Here is a 22854-nt window from a genome sequence, read left to right as displayed (position 1 = left end):
GTGTGAGCACATATGAAAGCAAAGTCCTGAACTAGAGCCAAGACATTTCCAAGCCAAACTCCCGTGCGCGAGGACTCTGCAAAGTGAATTCTAAGTCTTAAGTTTATTTAAATAAGCTCCAGCGAGAAGAGAGTGGGCCACTTACTACCCCTTCCTCGTAACACCAACTGACCGAGACAGGGAGAGGGCGCGCACGCTGCGGGCGGGCGCCTCTCAGTGTGGGCGGCCCCGGCCCCGGCCCCGGCCCGCAGCTGGGGGGGTGTCCACCGTCGAGCGAGGGTTTTTGATGGTCTCGTCCACCGACACGATAAGGCAGGCGGCCTCAGAGGCTGCGGTCAGCGCATTGATGCGTACCACGGCTGGCTCCCACACGAAGGCCTCGAAGTTGTCGGCAATGTCCTCGTTGTTGATGTCCACTCCGTACCACATGCCCCCCTGGAAGAACAGGAAGGAGGAGGTAATAGGGAACTGCTCTCAAATTTCTTCTCCCATATCCTCCACAAGACTCCGGGTGTTAGGAAACCTCACTCTCTCTCTACTTGCCTGCATGTCCCCAAGGAAGATGACGTCTGCCTGGCATCACACCGAGAACCTGGACGTGCACGTCTTCCCGCCTGTGCCCCTAACCACCCCCCCTTCAAACCCTGGACATGCTGCTCAGACAAGAGCTCTGGGCCCTCTTCTGGGCAACGTGCTGTGTTTTGGGGAGGCCCTGTCCTCAGGTCCCCCCGAAGACTGGATACTTCTCAAGAGGAATACTTTCCAAGCCCTTAGCTCACTGCTTCTGTTAGTCCCCGTTTCAGATGAGGAAATGGAGATGCAGAGAAGTGAACGATCTGCTTCAAGGCCTCCCACAAGTCAGAAGCAAGGCCACTCACTGAGGGCTGCTGTCACAGTCCCGAGCACTTAACAAATATCTGTCAGTAACTATTTGCTAAACAGCAAATGAACAAATTAAGCTCTTAAAGAGATCACAACTTAGAGGCGGTAGAGCCGTGGCTGGACCGCTGGTCAGCAGGGCTCCAGCCCGCTTCACCACCACCCTGGGAAGAGGCGGCAGGGTCCCCATGGTTCCTCTGATGGCCCCGCAAGGAGCTATCATACTCTCGGTAAAAGCACTGAAGAAACCCTGGAATGTCCAGTCTGGCACCGCGGCTCTCTCTGCCCTCAGAGGCAATTAGCTGGCACCGGGTTCAGTGCCAGCTCTGTCACTGGGGCCCAACACACACTCAAAATTTAGCCCCACGCACCCAATCCCTGGAGCCCAAGGAGAAGGACCCACCTGGGCATGCCGCGCCCGCAGCTTGTTGAGGATGTTTGTGGCATCAAAGCCAGCATTGTCACACAGCTGGCGTGGGATAATTTCCAAGGCCTTGGCATAGGCCCCAATCAACAGCTGCTGTTTTCCTGGAATGGTCCTTGAGTAATCCCGCAGGTACTTGGAGAGCTCCATTTCAATGGCCCCGCCACCGGCCACCACTGAATCGTTCTGTAGAGACCAGACCCACCTCTCAATGGTAATAGGCCCCTGGTCCAAGCTCCAGCCACAGCCAAGCTGGACCAGCCAGTCAGCAGGCCCCCTAGCACAGAAAGGGAGTGGTTCCTCATTCCTCCCACATCCCAAACCCCAGGAAGCCTACATGTGGCTCTTATCTAGCACATCCCAACTGCAATCTGGTGAACCTTTTGGTTTCTGACATCTTCAAGGTCACCTTGTAGTTTGAGGGCACTGGTACAATCATTGGGATGGCTGACGACAGCAGCTTCACTGTTGGCTCACAAGTCATAGCCTTTAAGGCAGCATGACCTATTTTGAGAGACTGAGGCTATTTTTCCATGCTTTTTAAGGCAACTCAGGGCCAAGAGGCCACTCAGGGAAGGACAGGTTATACAGGGAAGAAATCACCACATAAATCCAGGGTCTTATCAGCTGGGGAGGTCAAGTAGGCAATGCAGGCAGGATACCCCCGGCCTAGTACCTTGATGGCCCTCCTGACAATCATGATGGCGTCGTGCAGGGATCGCTCGGTCTCCTCCATAAACTGCTCAGCACCACCACGAAGGATGATAGTGCAAGTCTTGGCCTTGGGGCAGCCAGTGAAGAAATTGTACCTACACGCAGGATCAAATCATACAGGTGAACTTGTGCTGCCGACTGCTGCGTCCTCCCGACACTCAGCAACTGCTCTTTTGTTCCTCACTAGGGTTTTCCAACCCCACTCTTGTAGACATGTTTTGGGGAAGGTTTGGGGCTGTAACCCTGGGGCATAAAATCTTGTGGAGTCAGACTTCAGACCCAACTTGAAATACTTTATATATCTAAGTTCTTTATGCCCCAAAAGGTGACACCTGAAAAAAGAGTAGCACATGTTGTATACCACCCCCAAAAGATGGCAGGCGGCCAGACCCAGGCAGGCCCCGTGAGCTCGGCCAGCAGGCAGCCCGGGCCTATGGCTTACCTCTCGCCTCCAATCTGCGTCTCTTCAAAGACCTGGCAGCGACCCAGCACATCTGACGACAGAGCATTCACACTGGTTTGGATGGAGCCTCCGCAGGCCTGAGGAGCACAAGAAGGTAAGATCACCTGGCAGTTAAGGCTCCCATGAAGCCAGAAGACAGCTTCCTGCCACCTAGCCTCAAAAGCCAATTCCCATGCTAAACCCTGCCATAGTGCCCCAGAGCCCCCTGCCCTGGATCACCCACTCTCACCCTTACCCCCCTGGAAGAGGAGAAAAGAAAACAGAACAAAGACACATGACAGGCAAGCAGGCCTAGTTAAAAGGAGATGGGGACCCTTTACTTCACCCAAAACCCACTCCCCCAAACTAGCATGCCTTGGGCCCAAGAACTAGTTAGGATTGGTGCTTTAGACCTAACACATCTTTGGTGAGATGCTGAAAAAGAAAAGAGGGAAACCTGGCTGCAAACACCAATACTTGAGTTTATCTAGCTGATCAGAGCATTACTACTAGGTTCCCTCACAAATCAGATTTCCCGACTTGTTTTGGTTACACTGAGCATGTGCATATGGGGACTGGAGTGCTTCAAGGCAAAAAAAAGTGAAGACAGGCCTAGAGTCACATGCCAACCCGACAGTGCATTCCAGTACACCAGGAGTAAATGAAAACCCCTCCAGGGCCACAAAGGCCAAGAAGCAGCACACGAATGTTTGGTTACCATCATCGTCCTCTTCAGATCCTCCTCCGGCACTCGGCCAGCACAGAACATGTCCCTGTCGGCAAAGTACTGGGTTGCCACATCCCCAATGGGGAGTTTGGACAAGACGACCTTGGCTCCAGAATGATGGATCCTCTCTAACTTGTCATAGAGAATGTTCCATTCAGCATCAACAATTGCCTGATAATCCTGAAGAGACCCAGAAAAGGATGAGGATGATTCTGGGGGGAGATTAGCATATATGGTAGGCTGCAATATACCCCCCCGAAGTAAAATATACTGATTTATCTGGGAATTAATGAGGGTAAAGAGAATAGCCTCTCCTCAGTCCAACTAAACAAGAGACCCTATATGATACTTTAGGAACCACCTAAAACTTTCAAACAGAAAAAGAGAAAATAACCCCAGGACTGGGAGTTCCTCCAGAGCTGGCATCCCAACGTATAAGAAATAGTTTAGCCTGACAGAGTTCTGGATTCCTCTGAGAAGCTGTACCCATGGAGATCCCAATGCCAAGACCCCTTCCCCCAGAGGCCATTCTTTGTTGGGAGCACATTACCTAACAGCACTTGCTTACAGCTGGGTGACACTGCTACCTTCAGAGACAGACTTGGTATTATCAGTTATGGGAGCATACCTGTCCCTAAAGTGAGGGACCCAGTGTAGGAGGAGAGTCTTCATCTGCTCAAGTAAGAGGACTCAAAGTCCTGGGCTCGGTGTACAGGTGGAAGGCCCCCGCCAGCCCCTTCCTGGGGCCAGAGGAGAACATTTCAGCAGGTCTTCCCTAGCCACATCTCCTCAGCTTCAGGTCACTCAAGAGAGTAGAGTGGGAAAAGAAGTGAGCCTGGCACTTGGACATCAACATATTCAGAGGGCCAGGAGGAGAATGGGGTTCATAGGGAGTCTGAGAAACAGAGTGGGGCCCAAGATGGCCACAAAGACCCAAGGCTTTGGCCCAGAAAGCTGATCGTTCCCAGGTCACTGACAGCTGGTGGGGCCTACCTCAACCGTGTGGACTCTGATTTCAGCATTATCTTTCTCAGCTTTCAGCTCAAGCTCAACATTTAAAAGGGCAATCATTGGATTATTGTACTTTTTGGGTTGCATTTCAAACCCAGCATAAGAGAAAGTCTTCTTGAATGCGACGCCAGCTACCAGCTGGGACTCCTGTTTAAAAAAAAAACAACAGTCAACAGTTCAGTACTGGCATGAAATGAAATCAAGCTAGTGGTGTACTAGGCTAATGTGTGTCCATGCCCGTGAACCTCAAAGACTTAACCACGTCTTTATTTCACTGTTAAAACAAAGCCTTTTCATTTTCATAAAAGCTGGGAAAAATACAAAACATAGTTTGGTTGTCCCTTCAGTATAAAGAAATCAATCATTCAGCCTGCAGAGACTAAGCATGGTAAAGGGCTGTTTGGGCTATCCTTTAAGCCTGACTTCCAAGGCAGGAGCCAAGGGATAATGTGAATGTGTCCCTACAGTGCCAGGCAAGGCACTGGGCATTTATGAATAAGGCACAGGCTGTCTAATGCCTCCCCCTTCAATCCCAACTCAGCCCCCTCACCCAGTCTTCTATGGGACACGTCTCCCCACACCCCCCTGTATCTGCCCTGTGTGCACGCACACACACTTCGACCTGTGTGCAGTAGCCTAGGTGCTTCCTTTTTCCAGCAGATGAAGCCAAAAGGTCACAAGGGTCAGAAATTCCCTGTACAGTTCCCTAGCTACAATTGTGGCTTCCTACATTTCAGTCCCTCAGAATATGAGCTTCCTGTGGGTTGGATTTAATAGGGAATAGTAAGAAAGCACGCTGCACTTGGGACTGACTTCAGCACTATCAAAAGACTCGGGTTCAAATCCCAGATCTCTTTCTTACTAAAAGACCAAGTCATTTCCCACTCAATAAAAAAGGGTGTATAGTCAGCTCAATGGCCTCTATGCTCTCTGCCAGTGCTAACCCGTAATACTGTAGTCTACCAGTGAACACATCTGTGCATCCCTCAAAGCCACAGCATCCTAACGGGGGTGATGCCTGCGCTCAATCAAGATGGATAAACAGAAATCAGCTGAACAAAGAAAGGAAAAGAGGTTCCACAGAGGCCATGTGGTGGCATCAGAGAACGTGAAGCCACTGGCAGCTGCAGGAACACAGAGGGCAGGGGCCGGTCCAGGAGAATCTTACAGGCTCTGCTAAGGCCTGCCTCTCAGCCTGCATGCAATGTGGAACCCCAACAGGTTTCCCACACAGGGTAGTCAATTGTGGAACTTCACCATACATCAGAAAACAGGGCTGACTGAGGGGATCCAAGACTGGAGGAAGGGTGACCACTGCCAGGACAATGCTCTTGAGAGTAAGTAAAAGAGACAGCTTACAGAAGTAAATAGTAAGTTGGCAGGCAAGATAAGACAATGGTGATTGACAGGTTGTGAGAGGTTGTAAAGATTTTCGGAGAAAGTTTATTTATTTTTAATTTAATTTTTATTTTTTTTTGAGGAGTTGTAAAGATTTTCAAAGATGACCCTGGGTTTCTGGTGTGAGAGACTGAGTCAATGGTGGAGATACCAACTATGTCAAGGAACACAGAAAATGCTACAGGTCTGGAGGACGAGATGAGTTCAGTAGCAGTTAGACACAACAGCATGAGGCTCCAGGGGGTGGTAAGGACTGAAGACACAGATCAGGAAGTTCTCAGTTAATCCTGAGAATAAGTAAATAATTAGCACCACCATTTACTGAATTCTGTGTCAGGTTTTATATGCATTTAAGGAATGTGGGACAGGCTGAGGAAAAAGTGGGCTGGAGCCCCTGGCTTTCTCACCAGATGAAATTATTATTTTTGATCCCCAGTTGTGTGAATGCCAATCCAATCTCAAGAGTCTAGGGAAACAGGAAGGCCCAGGAGAAGATGGACTACTGCACCAAAGCTGTGGGCAGAGACAAAGTCGGTGAACCATGATGGCTGAGAAAGGAGTGCTACGGTGGCCAAAGACGGGGAGCTGCTCAGATGACCTCCAGATTCCTCACAGCTCTTACAGAAGAGAGAACCTCAGTCCGCTGACATGTGCCACGACAGGAGGAAGGGGAGGAAGGAGAACACAGTGGGGATGGAATCTGGAAGGGTAAAAGTCACAGAACAAAAAGTGAAGGGCTGGGCCAGGTTATAATTTTCAGGCAGGTCTTGCCCTGTCCATTATCACCTCAGGCCGGGTCACCAAGGTAGAGTAAAGAAGTAGGGCAGGCCAGAGCAGAGAAGGGCCAAAGGGGAATGGAGATACCACCATCAAGAAAGGCTTCCAGAGAGATAGCACTGTGTTAAAAAAGAACAAGCTACAGTTATGCTGGGCAATGCAGTAGCCATGAGCCACATGTTGCTATTTCCATTTAAATAAATAAATGTTAAATGAGAAACTTACTCAGTTGTACTAACCGCATTTCAAGTGTTTGGTAGCTACATATGTCCATGAAATGGACAGCACAGACATGAACAGTCCTGCCATCGCAGAAAGTTCTTTCCTGAAGCACTGAATTAAAAGCCTGACATGCTGATATGGATCAAATTCTAAAATATGTTGTTAAATGAAGGGAGTTACAGAACACCAGGTATTATAAATGAACACTTATGTTTAGAAGAAATATTTACATATGGGCTCATGGATACACACAGTAACTCTGAAAGCATTTGCAAGGCTGTGCACATGTGCACGCGCGCACACACACACAACAGTGGTTTTATCTGGGGCAGGAACTGTACAGGGGACATTTATTTTTATCTTTAGGCCCCTTTATACATTTAGAACTATCTATCATCTATTCAAAATAAACGAATAAAAGGGAGAGCTTGGACATGTCACTTGGGAAAGAGTGGACCGAGAAGTACTTCTCGGATTTATTAACTGAGAGGGTCACAGGTAATTTATCGGACGGAGCCAGCATGATCCCCTCCCACATCACACTGAGATTCAAAAAAATCAACAAGTTCAATCTGCTCTTCTGCTGACAAGTAAATACAGGTCCGGAGAAATTACAAAATGTATGTAGAGTCACAGGCTGTAGTGACAGCATGGGGACGACAACTCCAGTCTGACTTCTAGCCCAGCATGCCTTCTCTCAACACCTGTAACGTGTGCTCACCTCCTGTACCAACCTGTCTGAAGAGCCCACGTGGAAGCAGGAGCCTCCCAGGGAGGCAGCAGCAGGCTTACCTCTAGGGCACCACCCTGCACCTTCTTGATTCCAATCATTTTAAGCTGCAACAAATCGTCGAGCATTATCACCGCATCCACCACCATCTTAGCGAAGAAGGCTTTCTGCTGGGAAATCAGCTTGGAGCTCAGAGCGGTCATGGCACACTTCTCCAGCAGCTTCCTCTGCTCCCTGGGACACAAGGATGGTGGGACCCGCGTCAGGCCCGGAAAGCCCCTCTTGTCTGAGTCTACTGCGTGTGGAGGGGGTGTCTGTTCTGGTCTCTAAACAGCCCCCACCAACTTCATCTTCCACATCTTTAGGACAGATTATCACTGACGGATGGTGACTGCAGTCAGAGACCTCCTGTGTGACAGCTCTAAGACTACAGTGTACAGCCCCTTTTGTGCTGTGTGGGCTGGGGCACAGCCAAGGGTCTGGCAAGAGCCAAACAGCCCCAGGTCCATATAGGGTGGCAACACGCTTCTATGTCCAATTTGGCCACAGAAAGTTAAGGTTCTGACAAGGCCCACCGAAAACTTACACTTTATCTTCCTTCTTCACGGTCACAGCGATCTCTTTGATCTTGTTAACTGCCTGCCAACAACAGAAGCCCAGTGAGTCTCTGGTGCCAAGGGCAAACAGGAGAGGTGGGTCCCAGTCTCTCCTGCCACTCTCCAATCTGTTTATTCCCAAATCTTAAACATTCCCACTCTGCAGCTAAAACAACACTTCCAAGTCTTGTAGCTGCCCAGAAACACACATCTCTACAGTTTAGAAAACTCCCAGTGACAAATAGGTATAGGCGTAGGTATGGTTTAGGTATAGTTCTGAAAAATCATCAGGGTATTTCCAGGATTTAACTCTGAATATTCAGGGAACAGACTAAAATAAATGAGTGGAAACAAGCTACGATGCTAGACTGGGCCGAATCTTCTGGCTTATGAAAAACACCCATGATGACTTCTAACAATTAATATATTAATATATTTGATAATGTTATGTAATATATTTGTATGTTAAACTTAGTATCTTTTCAAAAGCACTTCTCATATATGATCTCATTTTAATGTCACCACCCAGAGACAGATAGTAAATAACTTTGCGGGGGGGGGGGGTGGAGAGAATCTCAAGCAGACTCCCCACTAAGCGTGGAGCCTGACCCAGTGCTTGATCCCATGACCCTGAGCCGAAATCACGAGTCGGACACTTAACTGACTGAGGCACCCAGGTATCCCTGAACAGAGACAGTAAAGGGAGAAAGTCAAGCCTAGAGGGACTGACTTGCCCAAGACCACAGGATGAAGGTCAAAGATCAATAAAAGCAGGTTCTTCAAGATGTGTGCCATGAGAAACTTGATAAAAAACAAATCAAAAAACCCTAGCTCTCACTTACTGAGTCCACCAGGAAACCCGAGGCTTAAAGAATAGCTACAGAATAAACCCGAGGCTTAAAGAATAGCTAAAGAATGGTAGAACTCAGATTCTTAAGAATAAGTCAGAAAATGTGCAAGGAACCCTGTTACCAGTCTCTCTACCCCACTAAAGGTATTACCCTAAGAGAAACATGAAGGTACCCAGGCACAAGGCCGAGGGTAGCCAATATTCCCATACCAACTGGGTGGCGGTGCGGAAAGCTCGGATGATGATCTGTGGGTGCAAACCTTCCTCCACATAGGGTTTCACTTGCTTCAGAAACTCTGCAGCCAGCAGGGTCACCGAGGTGGTACCATCACCGACCTGGAAGAAGATGACAGGAAATTCACACTTTCTCATGTTTAGAGATAAAGTCTGGAACTCCATTTTTAGGCAACCTACCCATTTAAACTGGGGAGTGTTTAAATGAGTGTGAAATGTTTTTTCTGGAAGCACAGGTGATGGCAACAAGTACAAGGAAGGTAATGGTAGTTAGGTATCCACCCCATCAAATGACTCTGGGCTACAAAATAAATTCCCCAGCCAGGCCCACTCTCCAAAGACAGCTGATCTGGACAATCAGAGTTCCTCAGCATATGAAATCACATACGCAGATTAACAAAAACTTATTTATTGCACACAGGTATGATGAATAAGGCAGAGACATCAATAAGGCATGATGAATAAGACATGAGACAAATATTCTTTAAGGAGTACAAAATACTACAGGAGTTGACAAAAAGATAATTTCCAGCCAAATCCCACTAAAACAAACCTTCCAGGACCAAAGTCCTTTACATTTTAAACACTGTTTGGAATAGGCAGATCACTAGTCTGCTAATCTTTCTAACATAGTCATTTTCTACAATGGGATCTAAACCCTATTTTTAATGAAGGAGAAAAAGAATAAGCTAAAACCAGTTCACCTCTGATTTAGCAGAAATTTACTTTCAACTCACTTATGTGTAATGGGAGATATTTTCAAGGGGGAAAAAGTGTTACTGTGGTAAAAGGTTTAAGCTGCCAAATTCCTGGCCAGAAAGGTATTAGTCCTGGGGCGCCTGGGTGGCAGAGCGGTTAAACGTCTGCCTTCGGCTCAGGGCGTGATCCCGGCGTTATGGGATCGAGCCCCACATCAGGCTCCTCTGCTATGAGCCTGCTTCTTCCTCTCCCACTCCCCCTGCTTGTGTTCCCTCTCTCGCTGGCTGTCTCTATCTCTGTCGAATAAATAAATAAAATCTTTAAAAAAAAAAAAAAAAAAAAAAGAAAGGTATTAGTCCTTTGTTGAAGACAATAACAGGTCAAATCCAGACTATTCTCACTTTAATTTTATATAAGCAATACTGTTTTATAGGCTACTGGGTCCTAATAAACCTTTTTATATAACTTCAGAACATATTTGTAATACTCTTAAAATGCAAGCCTGTTTCCTCTCAACATTTATTATCAAGATTCTAGTGTTAGAAAAAAAAATTTTTTTTTTAAAGATTTTATTTATTTATTTATTTGACAGAGATAGAGACAGCCAGCGAGAGAGGGAACACATGCAGGGGGAGTGGGAGAGGAAGAAGCAGGCTCATAGCGGAGGAACCTGATGTGGGGCTCGATCCCAGAACGCTAGGATCACGCCCTGAGCCGAAGGCAGAGGCTTAACCGCTGTGCCACCCAGGCGCCCCTAGTGTTAGAAAATTTTTAAAAAAGACTATTTATTTGACACAGAGAGGTATAGCAAGAGAGAGAGAGAGCACAAGCATGGGGAGCGGCAGGCAGAGGGAGAGGGAGAAGCAGGCTCCTCACTGAGCAAGGAGCATGACTGGGGCTTGATCCCAGAACCCTGGGATCATGACCCACCGAAGGCAGACGCTTAACCAACTGAGCCACCCAGGCGCCCCTAGTGTTAGAAATGTTTTAAGACAGACTGGTTAATGCCATCATATTGTTCATTTAAAAATAGCTGAAGTGATAAATTTTACGTTATCTATGTTATACCAGCAAGGAAACAACAACAACAACAACAGGTAAACTGGAAACCTTAAAGTTTCCAGCCCCATCATATAAGATGACTAACACATGAGAGATTAAATTATTTACCAGGTCACTGATACGAATGACAGTACATGAGCCTGGTCCTAAGATCTCAGCTACACGCAGTTAAATAGTATAAATTTTAAAAGATTATCAATTCCATCTAAATATTTTACAAGCATGTATTATTTATTAAATCATAATTTCAGAGTTAAAATCAGAAAAATTTTAAGAGAGAAAAGCAAAGGAGCAAGCAGGCACGTATTTCAACCTTTATGTAAACACACACGCTTGATTTTCCCACCTCAGCATCTTGGGATTTGGCAATGTCCACTAAAGTCTTTGCTGCAGGATGGACAACATCTAGGAGTTTCAGAATTGTGGCCCCATCATTAGAAATTGTTGCTTTGCCTTAAAAGGAAAAACACAAAGTAAAAACGTAAAGACCCTTTTCCCAACTGGACTTGGAGCCCACACACACTTTATTGGGATGGGACAGAGATAATGGCATATATGAACTGATCTTTTTATTGACTTAGCTCTCTGCACAAAGGGCCACCTAAAATCACAAGCTTCCGAAGACCATGAGCTCCTGATTTTCTCTGAACAGCATTTAGCATACCTCAAACTGAATGTAGGAAACATTACTTTAAATGAGAACGAAAACTGTTCAGATATTCTTGACACAGTTGATACTCTACTATCTCACATGTCAGCTAATACACTAAAACACGAGGGGGAATTCTGTCTTGGTAACATGATACCATGGGAACGATCACAGGCAACTCAGATGGTTCTATTTCATGCTTCCAGGCTGCATCTAAGAGGCAACAGGCTCCTGAGCCCAACTTCTCCCATATATTCCCACAGGGTTCAGCACTCAGGACAAAGTATGAAATGGAACCATTTCATAGTGCGCAATCACTCAGAGAGCTTAAAAGCAGTGGCATTTCTGATGCCAACCTCTGCTAGCCCCAAACACTCTCCAGCAGTCCCCTCTCCTGCACACTGGCCTGAGGAACCCTGCAGACTTACCTCGGCCATCTACAATCAGCTTGTCCATGCCACGAGGGCCCAGGGTGGTTCTTACAGCCTCCGCAATCACCTGGCAGGCGCTGATGTTACTTACAAGCTGGGGGATGCCTTGGGAGCTATCGGTCCCCTCTTTCAACAGGATAACTGGTGTGGGCTGGAGAAGAAAGAGCAATGGACTGCTTTTAATAATCATCTCTTACAGTGAAATTCAAGGAGGGAGGAGAAAGGATAAATGTTTCCATCTCTCCCCTAACAGACATATCTGGAGGCCTTTTAAAGATCTGACAGAGAGAGACAGCATGTGCAAGCGTGCACGTGCACATGCGGAAGGGGAGCAGAGGGAGAGAAGGAGACTCCCCACTGAGCACGGAGCCTGACGCAGGGCCCGATCTCACGACCCCGAGATCATGACCTGAGCCAAAATCAAGAATCAGACACTTAACCGACAGAGACGCCCAGGCGCCCCTCTGCAGGCTTTTTAAAACCATATTCCCGAGGCCCACCACACTGATTCCTTAACCAGCCCCTACATCCAGAGATACTGCCAAGACCACAGCATACCCTGCAGGTGTGCTAGAAAATGGTATGAGAAGCATGATTTAGTCTACAAGAACAAATCAAATATTGTGTTCTCCAGTGCTCAGTGGATAAGCCTAGCCTTTTCAACTTCTGACACTATTCCCTGTGTTGAAGAATTAGGTCACAGCACAGGAGGAAGCTGCTCAGTGTTCACCCTCCAGCAAAACCACCACTTATCTGCATTACAGCTTAATCCCAGAGAACTTGCTAGGGCACTGATGCAAAACACCGAGGTGCCAACAGCCTCAGGTGGTTTCCCGGTGCTGGCCAACAAGCATCTTTCCTAACCACGCTTGGCGGGACTGTATGCAAGGAGCCAGGCAGAGACAAACTGCTAGCATGTCTGTCCCGCCTCACAACGTGACCATAAATCTAATTCGTGCAACAGTGCTTCCACCTCTCATGCCAGTTCCACACAGTTTCCCTGTGACCAATCTCCAAACAAACGTCCCCAGGCATTTTTCTCTATTTTGCATGCTAGCCTCGAGAACAGTCAGTATTCCTACAGAGGCTTCATTTGCAGACCTGCCTTAGAAACTCTGGGAAGACAGGGATACTTGCCTATTTTAAAAGCCTGCTTAGAGACCCTTGCTTTAATTCCTCATCTTAGCAAACCAGTTTGGATCAAAACCTGTGCCTTCAGAGATGAGCTCAGAACCACACTCAGCCCTGCATTTGTGACTTAATTTTGTGTGTGAAACAAAATACAGTAAGGGTGCTGTTTCAAAACTTGTTATGCTATGTGCGTACTACTAGGCTGTGACTTAAAATTTCTTACCACGGACTGCAATATGAAGTTTGAAAGCCACTGCCCCTGTCCACCCCTACCAGGTACTTCAGGTGTCTGAGCAGGAAAGACACAGGACACGGAAGCACAAGGGAGATCTTGACCCAACAATAAGGAGTCAGGGATTCACACACCAGAAAGCCTAGTGACCCATGAGACTGACTCCATATTCACTGGGCAATTCCCGATAAAGGCTAACTCCTTTGGCCACTGCAGCTGGACAGCAGTGGGCAGGAGGAAGATTGGAACAGGGCTGAAGAGGCAGGTAAGAACCAGACTGCACACTCAATTGTAGACCATGGTAAGGAATTTGGATTTTATACCTACATAGGAAGCCCTGGAAAAACTTTTAGCAGAGGATTGGCATGTTCTGATTTACATTTTATCTATATAAAATATAAAGAGAGAGAAAGCAGGAGGCAAGATATAACATGTAAATGCATAAAAGGGGGCTGGAAAGATGTGCAACAAACTCTAATGAGTAAGAGAGTGGGAGTAAAGAGGGTTTTGATGCTTTGTATTGTGTATTTTCTGTTTTGTTTCAATGTTTTCCCATTGAACACATACATTTCTTTTCTTTTTTCTCTTTTAAAGAATACCTGTCAGATAACTCCCTAAATCTGGGGTCAGATTACCCCCTTTCACAGTAGTGTCTTAGGTCTCGCAGTAAGAAATGGCATCTTTATACTCCCAGCATTCTTTCAGGCCTCTTACACCTTCTATAAGGAAAAAGGTGTCCTCTTCAAAGGCCCCACCCTCTCCCAATCCTGAAAATTATTCCTCATGGCAGCCCCCACACTTCTTCGGTTCATCCTCGCCCTGGATAGTCTTACACTTCAAAAACTAACTTGGATCTCAAGTTCTTCCTGTTGCATTCAACAAATTTTCACCTCTCCAACAGGATAACTTAACAATGCTTGAGAAGGCTCTTTCTTGCGTCCACTTCCAAACTGTATGCCTACTTACAAGAGCTACCCTGGCACTTTTCCTTTTCTTTAAAGATTTTATTTATTTGAGAAAGAAAGAGAGAGAGAGAGAGAGAGAGCGCGCGAGCGCACGAGCATGAGCAGGGGGAGGGGCAGGAGGAGAAGACTCCCCGCTGAGCAGGGAGCCCGTTGGGGAGGGGGGTGGGGAAGCGGACGACAATCCCTGACCTTGGGATCATGACCTGAGTCAAAGGCAGATGCTTAACTGACTGAGCCACCCAGGCACCCCATTTTTTTTTTTAAGATTTTATTTATTTATGTGTGAGAGAGTAAGGGCACCCACAGGGGCAGGGGGAGCAGAGACAGAGGGACAAACACAGACAGAGGACAAACCCCACAGCCCGACAGGGGGCTCTGTCTCAGGTTCCTGAGAACATGACTGAGCTGAAACCAAGAGTCAGACGCCCAATGGGCTGAGCCACCCAGGCGCCCCTACCCTGGCTCCGTCGGTAGAGCATGCGTCTCTTGATCTCGAGGTCATGAGTTTGAGTCCTATGTTCACTGTACACTTTACTTAATAAAATGTGTGTGTGTGTGTGTGTGTGTATGAAGATATTTCAAAAAAGTAAAAAACAAAATGAAACACTTTCTTACCAGGCCAGCAATTCATCAGAGCCCCAATTCTTCCAAGATGTTTTCTCAACAGCAGCTACTAGGAGCACCCTGAACAGAGGATCCCGTAATTCCTTCTGCTTCCTCTTGTGTACAACTTTTAAAACACCAGCCATCTTAAAGTATGAGCTTCCCAAAGGTAAGGATTATAGTCACCTCAATTTGTGGAGTGCCTAGATTTGGCCACATATGAAGCAATACGTAACCGCTTTTGATATTGAAAATTCAACTTTATATATACTTTTAAGTGTCTGATATACGCCATGAATTAAGATAGCCCTGGCTTCTCAAAGCACTGGCAGTATGGTCACACTAAATCCATGGAGAATTCTTAAGTACAAAGCAAGCAGGGTTCAGAAGCAGCTGATCATGTAGTCCCCTCATTCCCTATGCTTTGTAGGCCTTACAGAAATGGCAGGCTGGGTAGAGGAGGGATCCTAAGGGAAAGGAAACGTGGCAAAGCTGGACTGTGCCAAGCCGGGTTGAGCAGGATGGGTCCTCTTCTATTAGCTCCCCAATGGCATGCACTGCTATGGAATGTCCAGCTTCTTTTCTAAGTTACTTTTCAATCTCACTCATTTTTACTCAAGTAAAGAAACAATAGTGGAACCAGTAATCTGCCAAGGGTATCACGGAAGGCTCTGGCATTTCAGCTTAATGATCTTCATCTTCATCCTCCCTAAAAACTTATACAGCAAGGAAACAGAGCAGGGGTCAGTTACGGAAAAACCCAAGTGTGGTGGAGCCCCTCAGTGAAGGGTTTTATCACCAGACAGAAGAACCTCGGTTGTGATCCTCAGTTCCTTGAATGCCAGCCAAAACTCTTATGGTAGCCTTGCCAGCAGGATAGAGTACAGGGAGGAAAGCAAACATCACCAAGCACCGCGCAGAACAGCTAACGTTTGCGGAGTTCTTACTACATGCTGGGCGCTTTATATTAGCTCAAAGAATCCCCTTAAGACAGTGAGGGCAAGAAATTTAATAACATGCTCCACGTCACACACCTAGTAGGTGGCCCAGCTTAGTTATAAACCTAGGCATCCAGTGTGGCTCCAGAGCCCTTGCTCTCAAGGGCTCTGCTGTCTCCACACGGAAGATGGAGGTGACTTCAAGAATAGGTAATGCTTAAGAGGGAATGGAAAAGGGCAGTACTAGAAGTAAAGGAGAGAAAGTACAGATTAATTCTGGGTTCCTTCTACCGTGGGTACAACTGGATTCACAGGGCATTTGGTAACAGAATGAACACCTCATAGGTGTCAGTTTGACATCTACCAGGACAGGAAGCAGCAGCAGCAGGCCAGAAAAGAACAGTGGGCTTCCTCTGGCTGACAGACTAAAATGAACGAGTGAACTGCCAAGTGCACCACAGGGAGCGGTATCTCAGTCAGGGTCCTGCCTCAGACATCCCCTTAAAAGCCGACCCTGTTCAAAGCAACTCAAGAGACAGCAGCAGGCTTGGGGTGCATGGAAGGCATCTACGGCCCTGAGATGGCAGAAAGGGATGGTGCGGAAGCGGGCAGGGCTACAGGGGGCCTCCGGGATTCACCAACACCCCTAATTCAAGAAAAGGAGACCCAGAGTTAGATGGCCAACTAGGAATAGCCTGGTCTGATGCCAAATCCGGAAGGGCAGTCAGGGTCGGAGTCAAAGCCCGGGTCTTCCCACCTCTGATGTAGCGTTCCCACGTGCCCTGTCCATTCTCCCGGCTCAGGAGCTGCACCCCCAACAACCAGCTGGCATTACATGACATTCAGCAGGCACTAAAAATGCGTTTACTTAAGCAACGAACGAGTGAGTGTTCAAGTACGAGCATGTACGCAGTACACGTACGCAGTAGCAGGCGCGCCGGCGGACCCGCGAGCAATCATAGTAGAGCCCTTCCGCTCCGCCCAACAGAAGGTCCCCATGCTGCCTCAGCCCGTTCTAGGAAGCACACGTTTTTACGTCCCACGTTTCCCAAGGCACCAGTGCCTCCAAGTCGGCCCGCCGACCGTGTACGCATGCACGCTCAAGCCGCACTCGTTTAACACTGGTTACCATTGTGGAGGGGCTCCAAAAACCCGGTCCCCTAAGCGGGCTCGCGGCCCCGAAGCAGCCTGGGACTTGTAGTTCCCAGCCGGTAAGACCAAGACTTCCCTGCAGCCCCACAAAGCCCTCGCCCAGGGCCCCTGTGCCGTGCTGGGGCCGAACCAGGCCGCGGCGGGCCGGGGTCGCCCGTAGGCAGGGGGTCCAGGGAAGGACAGAATCGGTAGCCAGCGGAGGGCCCTAGGCGACTGACCCCGGCAGGGCGGCGCCACCCACGGGCCGGATGGCAGCGGATGGCGACGGATAGGCGAAACGCCACTCACCATCATTTTGGGAGCTTATTCAGTGGCCCGCTACTCCTCCCGTCTTCTCCTCGTCCCGGCAGCCCAGCAACCCCACAATCCCCCGCGCCAGAGAAATCCCCGGAAGCTTCGCCTAGCCGTTGACTCGGGAGAGGAAGGGGACAGGCCACTTCCGCCACTCTATGGCTTGCTACCACAGAGTCGACACGGCTAGAAGGGCCAGAGGCTGGGCCTTGGAGGGTGCTTTTGCGCGAAGTGTTGGTTGCGGGGTTTTGGTTGTGCTTTTCTCTTTTTATATGTAGAATCCTTGCTCGGCCCGCGTTACCCGCTAAACCTCATCCCATCCCCCTCCCGAACGCCAGATCAAGGAATACAATAAACACAAACATTTATTGAACGCTATGTTCAATAGGCTTACGTTTAATAAGCACTTGGTGAGAGAGCTCATAAGCCCTTCCAATCCCATCGCGTTGGTACTGTTATCATGCCCATTTTATAGATGAAGGAACTGAGGCTAAGAGGTTATGAAAAGTGTCCAAGATCACAGTGGTACGCTAAGTGGTAGAGAAGCAGGCGTGGGTACCCGGCACCTGGCCCCAATGCCCATTTTCTGGCTCTGCGCTGGCCACAGCCTCCTCGAGGGAGGGGATCACTAAGCCGCGTCCCCAGCGCCTACCGACAGAGAGCGCGCAGGCACTAGTGGAACTGCGCAGAGAACGAGCGGAGCGGAGGTCGCGGGAGACCACCTGGGCGCCAGACGAACGCCTTCCCAAAGAGGAGGTGAGGAAGAGGAAAGCACAGTTGAGAAGCAAATCGTCGTCTTGCTAGGCGGCCACAGGGAAGATCCGCCCGAGACCGCACCAGCTGACGGCCCCGACATTCCGCGGCTGAAGCGAGTTCAGAGGGCTGCCCACCTCCAGTTCGCTTTCCTGCCTGGCCAGCCCGCTAGCCCACCAGCCCACCAGCCCACGCGGTCCTGGAGTCAAATCCAAACTAAGAAATGCTGGGGCGAGGGTTGGGGGGGGCGGCAGTTGCTCTTAAGAGTTTAGACCAATCAACCCTCGGCCCCACTTCTCTGGACCAATAGGAAGTGGGCTAAGGCGCAGGGGCGGAAAGTGTAGCTACACGAACAGGCATCAGAGCCAATCAGCCGGAGGCCTCGTTCCCGTCCGCCAACCAGCGGTAAGAGCGGGTTTGGGGGCTGGAGGCCGGGGCAGCTGTCAGGCTGAAGTCCAGCGAGCTAGCGCGGTGGGGCGGCTGGAGGAAGCGCGGCGCCGGGCCGGGCCCTGGAGATGGTCCCCGGCGCCGCGGGCTGGTGTTGTCTCGTGCTCTGGCTCCCCGCGTGCGTCGCGGCCCACGGTGAGCGGCAACGGGCGGGGCTGCACTGCGGGGCGGGGCTGGCCCTCTAGCTCGCTCGCGTGTCGGGCCGGGAGTCACGGGTCACCTTGGGGACCCCGCGAGTTCGGGGCAGGGCATGTCTGGGGATGGGCGACTGGACTGGGTGGGTGCTGGTCCCCAGCGACATGAGCAGGGCGCGGCCTGAGGCTGGACTCTGAGTCCTCAGCTCCCCCACGTCGAGGCAAGACTCCTCTCCACGCCCCCAGTAGCGCCGACCCAGATGGCTGAAGGGGCGACCAGGAGAAGGAACAAGGGACAGCTAGAGGTATTACAAGCTGGAGATACGTATGTGAGCACTCACATACGCATACAGGAGCACACATTCTTACACGTGGGCTCGCACGTACACAAATACACACGCAACCTGTTTGCACCTGAAGGAGCACATAAACATATACACCCATACACACATGAGCACATACGTATACCCACACTTGATTTACACAAATCAGCAGATGCGAAGGCCAGGCAAAGATGTGTGTGAGAAGGAGGAGGAGTTCAGTGTTAAAGGTTTCTCCGTAATGTATCTGTATCTGATGGGAAGTCCCCACACCCAGGATAAAAGGCTGTAGAGCCCAATGCCAAGCCAGTGGAACTCTATCGGGTGGCTGTGATTTGGGCAGGAGAGAAGGACGGCTAAAGCTGCAGTCTGTCCTAACCCTGACACACAACAGTGGCTTGATAGTTTGTTGACTGACTACTTGACCTGTGGCAGCAGCTTCCACACTTACATACTCCTCAGTCTCTCTAGGTTGAGGAAACCAGGGATTCAAGTCCAGGTAAACTATTAAACTTTGGTGCTGAAGAGAAGATCCCAAACCCCAGAAAAATCTGCTTGTTCTGAAAATTCTGTTCCTCAGTGCAAAGGAGCTGAAAATAGTTGTTCATTCCTTCAACAACCTTTATTGAGCACCCACATATCCTAGCCGCTGTTACATAATGTGGATACAGCGCTGAACTAAAAGCTACAAAACTGTGGTTCTTGCCTTAGTGGAAGAAACAGACATTAAACAAAAAATTATGAATACTGTATAATTACAAATTATGTTGAAAGTGTCAATGGAGGAAAAGCTGATTTTGAAGGGGCATGGGGGGAGAGCAGTGACAGGGCAGAAGGTTTCTCTAGGAAGTGACATGTCAGCTATGACCTAACCAATGAGTAGGCGTGAGCTAGGTGAAGAGGTAGACTGGGGTGGGGTAAGGGGAGGAAGCCCTCCCACGTAGAGGGAACGGTTGCCAGAAGACTCAGAGAAGTGATGAAACTGAAAGGAGGCCAGGAAGGAGTAGATGAGGTTGTAGCAGTAGCCAAGGGCCAGATGGAAGGGGACCTTGCAGGCCACAGTTAAATGTTTAGATCTCAGTTTTAGTGCAAAGGGTAGTTGTTGAAGGGTACTGGAGCCATAGGAGTGGTGACCTGATCATAGTTGTTTTATGATATTTTAAGAAGCCCCCTGGCTGTTGTTTGGGGGAATGGTGGGAGAGAGCAAGAATGGAGGCAGATAGACCAGTTAAGAAGCTGGACCAGTGAGGACAAGAAATGATGGTGGCTGGACAAGGGTCATGGCAATGGAACCGGAGTCAACTTTTAAGTTTTAGTGAGGATCATTTTAAATCCAGGCTGCACAGCTCCACCTTGAAACGCTCAGGTCCACTTCAGAGCAAAAATGGATTCATCCTGAGAGAGAGAACACAGCGGCTCTCCATCTTCCTGGGTCCCCTGCGCAGCAGCAGCCCCAGCTGATCTCTCTGGGGTTACTAACTCTCTCTGCATCAGCTCTATCCTCCCTGGGGCAGAGACAATGTCTCTCACCCACCTGGAGGACTCACTTGGCTGAAGCTGGGTCCCTGAGCCCAGACTATAGCCAGCCTCATTGAAGACAAGGGGTCCATGATCTGAACTTGAACCAGCTTGTTCCCTGGAGGCTTCTCACCTGTACTCTTTATCTCTCAGGCTTACGCATCCATGATTATTTGTACTTCCAAGTGCTGAGTCCTGGAGACATTCGATACATCTTCACAGCCACACCTGCCAAGGACTTTGGTGGTATCTTTGTAAGTTCGGGGAGACCCTTTCGTCTCTGATCTTGTCTCTACCTCCATCCCACTAAGTAAGGTGACCCTCTCATCCCTTCGACCAATACTTGAGTGCTGGGACAGGGAAGGGTGCCGAATCCAGCTCTGTCCTCCTGGGGCGGCTGTGCAGAAAGGGCTTCCAGCTAGCTACCCTCCTGGGTGTAATACAAACTTGGGCACCAGACAGGGGCTAGCTGTCTTCACTGGGGACATCAGATAGCGAGAAACCAAGGGTTCTGCTAGCTCTGTCTGCACTATGTGACGTAAGACAGGTTACTTCCCCTTTCTGGGTCCATCCCAACTCCCCTACGTATCTCATAGAAAGGCAGTGTGGAGTGGGACAACTAGATAAGCCTTTGTGAAAATTTACTAAAAATACTTCAGTGCCCAGCGTACAGAAACCACTCCACGTTTCCTTCACACTTTGTGAGGAACCAATAGAATGGGACTGTCCGCCTAAACTAGCATGTCTCCTCATTCTGACCTATCTGAATGTCTTTCAGCACACAAGGTATGAGCAGATTCACCTTGTCCCTGCAGAACCTTCAGAGGCCTGTGGGGAGCTCAGCAACGGTTTCTTCATCCAGGACCAGATCGCTCTGGTGGAGAGAGGGTAAGGAGCAGGCAGAGACAGGCGCCAGAGGAGGGCAGGTGGAGTGTAGATTCCGAGAACAGTGTTGGTGGTGGTGCTCTGAAATAGCTGTTCTTAAATAATTCACATTTGTAATGGTCTTTAAGAAACGTCTTAAGATGATCCGTGCCTTTTGGCCATTTATAAAAAATTCTCCCTGGTCCTTCTTTCATCTTTCCAGTGTGACAGTCTGGAGGAGGGCTAGCTAGGACCCTGCCTTTTCTTTGGTCTCATCACCACCTCTTCCAGGGGCTGCTCCTTCCTCTCCAAGACCCGAGTGGTGCAGGAGCACGGCGGGCGGGCAGTGATCATCTCTGACAATGCGGTTGACAATGACAGCTTCTACGTGGAGATGATCCAGGACAGTACCCAGCGCACAGCTGACATCCCTGCCCTCTTCCTGCTCGGCCGAGATGGGTGAGGGCTCCTTGTCTCTGGCTATATCAGCACCAGCCTGGGTGCCATGACTTGGGGAGGTCAAGGGCAATCACCAGTCCCTTCCCACAAGCCTCAGTTGGAGGGCCAAGAGTCCTTGGGCCAAACAAGTTGGAGGGCCCCAGTTGGAGGGCCAAGTCCTTGGGCTCTAGAACTCCCAGAGTGATGGGGACAGTGGGGCATGATGGGGTGCTGAGAAAGTGACCATCACCACCTCTCTTCATGCCCTCCCAGCTACATGATCCGCCGCTCCCTGGAACAGCATGGGCTGCCATGGGCCATCATTTCCATCCCAGTCAATGTCACCAGCATCCCCACCTTTGAGCTGCTGCAACCACCCTGGACCTTCTGGTAGAAGAGCTGGTCCCACATACCAGCCTTAAAACAACTCTGGGCTGGGAAAGGAAAATCCAGGAATTCTGCTCTTTGGGATTTGGAGATAGCATTTGGGGACAGGTGGAGCTGGGTAAAGGAAAAAGGCTTGGGCCTTGGCTATGCTAAAAGCCACGCCACTGGCCTTCCCTTCCTCAGGGCCCCCAAACATCTCATGCTATGGGGAGAGGCAAGAGTCAGGCCCCAGAGCTTCTTGGCTAGAACCTGGAACAAAAGGGGCTAAAGGCAGGTGGCCTGAGAGCCACCTGTGACCTGTCACATCCCACCTGGCTCCAACCTCCCCTTCCCAGGGTCTCCTCAGTGTACTTCACAGCAGCTGCTGGAGTCCAGGAGCTGGTGTTTGAGGAATTAATAAACCCTCACTGACTTTTTAGCAATAAAGCCTCTCATCAGGGTCGCAACTGTGTCCTAGAATAAGAGCACGTGGGTGGGAGGGGTCTTCATACTCATCTGATCCCATGTCCTTATTTTGAGGTGGAGGAAACTGAGGCCCACGGAGGGTAAATAACTTGCCCAAGGTCCTCTAGGACCAGTGCTTAGGCCGCTGCTAATCTTGGATCCCAATACAGTCTGCTTCCTACTCAAGAACTCAGGAAGCCATAGTTCAGTCCCTGGAGGACTCCGATAGCCCAGTCCTGGGGATGCACACTAGACCACGGAAGACCCTTGACTTTGGCATTTAGAAACATGTGCACAGCAAAACGTAGGTGCAGAGAGGAGTCCACACCGAGGAGCTGCAGCTCCCATCTCCCGGCATCACCTGCTCTAAAATCATGTGCCTCTGCGCCACC

At 49.3% G+C, this 22854-nt stretch overlaps 2 protein-coding genes across 2 annotated transcripts; one reads left to right on the top strand and one right to left on the bottom strand.

The window, feature by feature from the left end:
* Positions 1–84: 84 nt before the first annotated feature.
* On the bottom strand, positions 85–17325 carry CCT7 (chaperonin containing TCP1 subunit 7). Its single transcript, XM_026483000.4, has 12 exons — positions 17155–17325; positions 11843–11996; positions 11112–11218; positions 8981–9106; positions 7911–7963; positions 7387–7558; positions 4180–4344; positions 3178–3366; positions 2460–2557; positions 1980–2112; positions 1283–1489; positions 85–435 (listed from the first exon to the last, which is right to left on the bottom strand). The coding sequence occupies exons 1-12, from the start codon at positions 17158–17160 to the stop codon at positions 214–216; spliced, it is 1632 nt and encodes a 543-aa protein (XP_026338785.2). The 5' UTR covers positions 17161–17325; the 3' UTR covers positions 85–213.
* Positions 17326–18340: 1015 nt separating this feature from the next.
* On the top strand, positions 18341–22460 carry PRADC1 (protease associated domain containing 1). Its single transcript, XM_026483027.4, has 5 exons — positions 18341–18492; positions 20483–20583; positions 21108–21217; positions 21485–21652; positions 21905–22460. The coding sequence occupies exons 1-5, from the start codon at positions 18426–18428 to the stop codon at positions 22023–22025; spliced, it is 567 nt and encodes a 188-aa protein (XP_026338812.2). The 5' UTR covers positions 18341–18425; the 3' UTR covers positions 22026–22460.
* Positions 22461–22854: the final 394 nt, after the last annotated feature.

Source organism: Ursus arctos, unplaced genomic scaffold, assembly GCF_023065955.2.
Source record: "Ursus arctos isolate Adak ecotype North America unplaced genomic scaffold, UrsArc2.0 scaffold_8, whole genome shotgun sequence".
Lineage (NCBI taxonomy): Eukaryota > Metazoa > Chordata > Mammalia > Carnivora > Ursidae > Ursus > Ursus arctos.
The sequence above is the reverse complement of the archived record's forward strand: the minus strand, read 5'-3'. Positions and strand labels throughout refer to the sequence as shown.

Coding starts and splice junctions, on each gene's coding strand:
- PRADC1 (XM_026483027.4), top strand. CDS start 18,426: ATGGTCCCCGGCGCCGCGGGCTGGTGTTGTCTCGTGCTCTGGCTCCCC. Junction 18,493..20,482: donor CGCGTGCGTCGCGGCCCACG/GTGAGCGGCAAC, acceptor TTTATCTCTCAG/GCTTACGCATCCATGATTAT. Junction 21,218..21,484: donor ATCGCTCTGGTGGAGAGAGG/GTAAGGAGCAGG, acceptor CACCTCTTCCAG/GGGCTGCTCCTTCCTCTCCA.
- CCT7 (XM_026483000.4), bottom strand. Junction 7,559..7,910: donor GTGAAGAAGGAAGATAAAGT/GTAAGTTTTCGG, acceptor CTTGTGTCCCAG/GGAGCAGAGGAAGCTGCTGG. Junction 2,113..2,459: donor ACGCAGATTGGAGGCGAGAG/GTAAGCCATAGG, acceptor TCCTGCGTGTAG/GTACAATTTCTTCACTGGCT.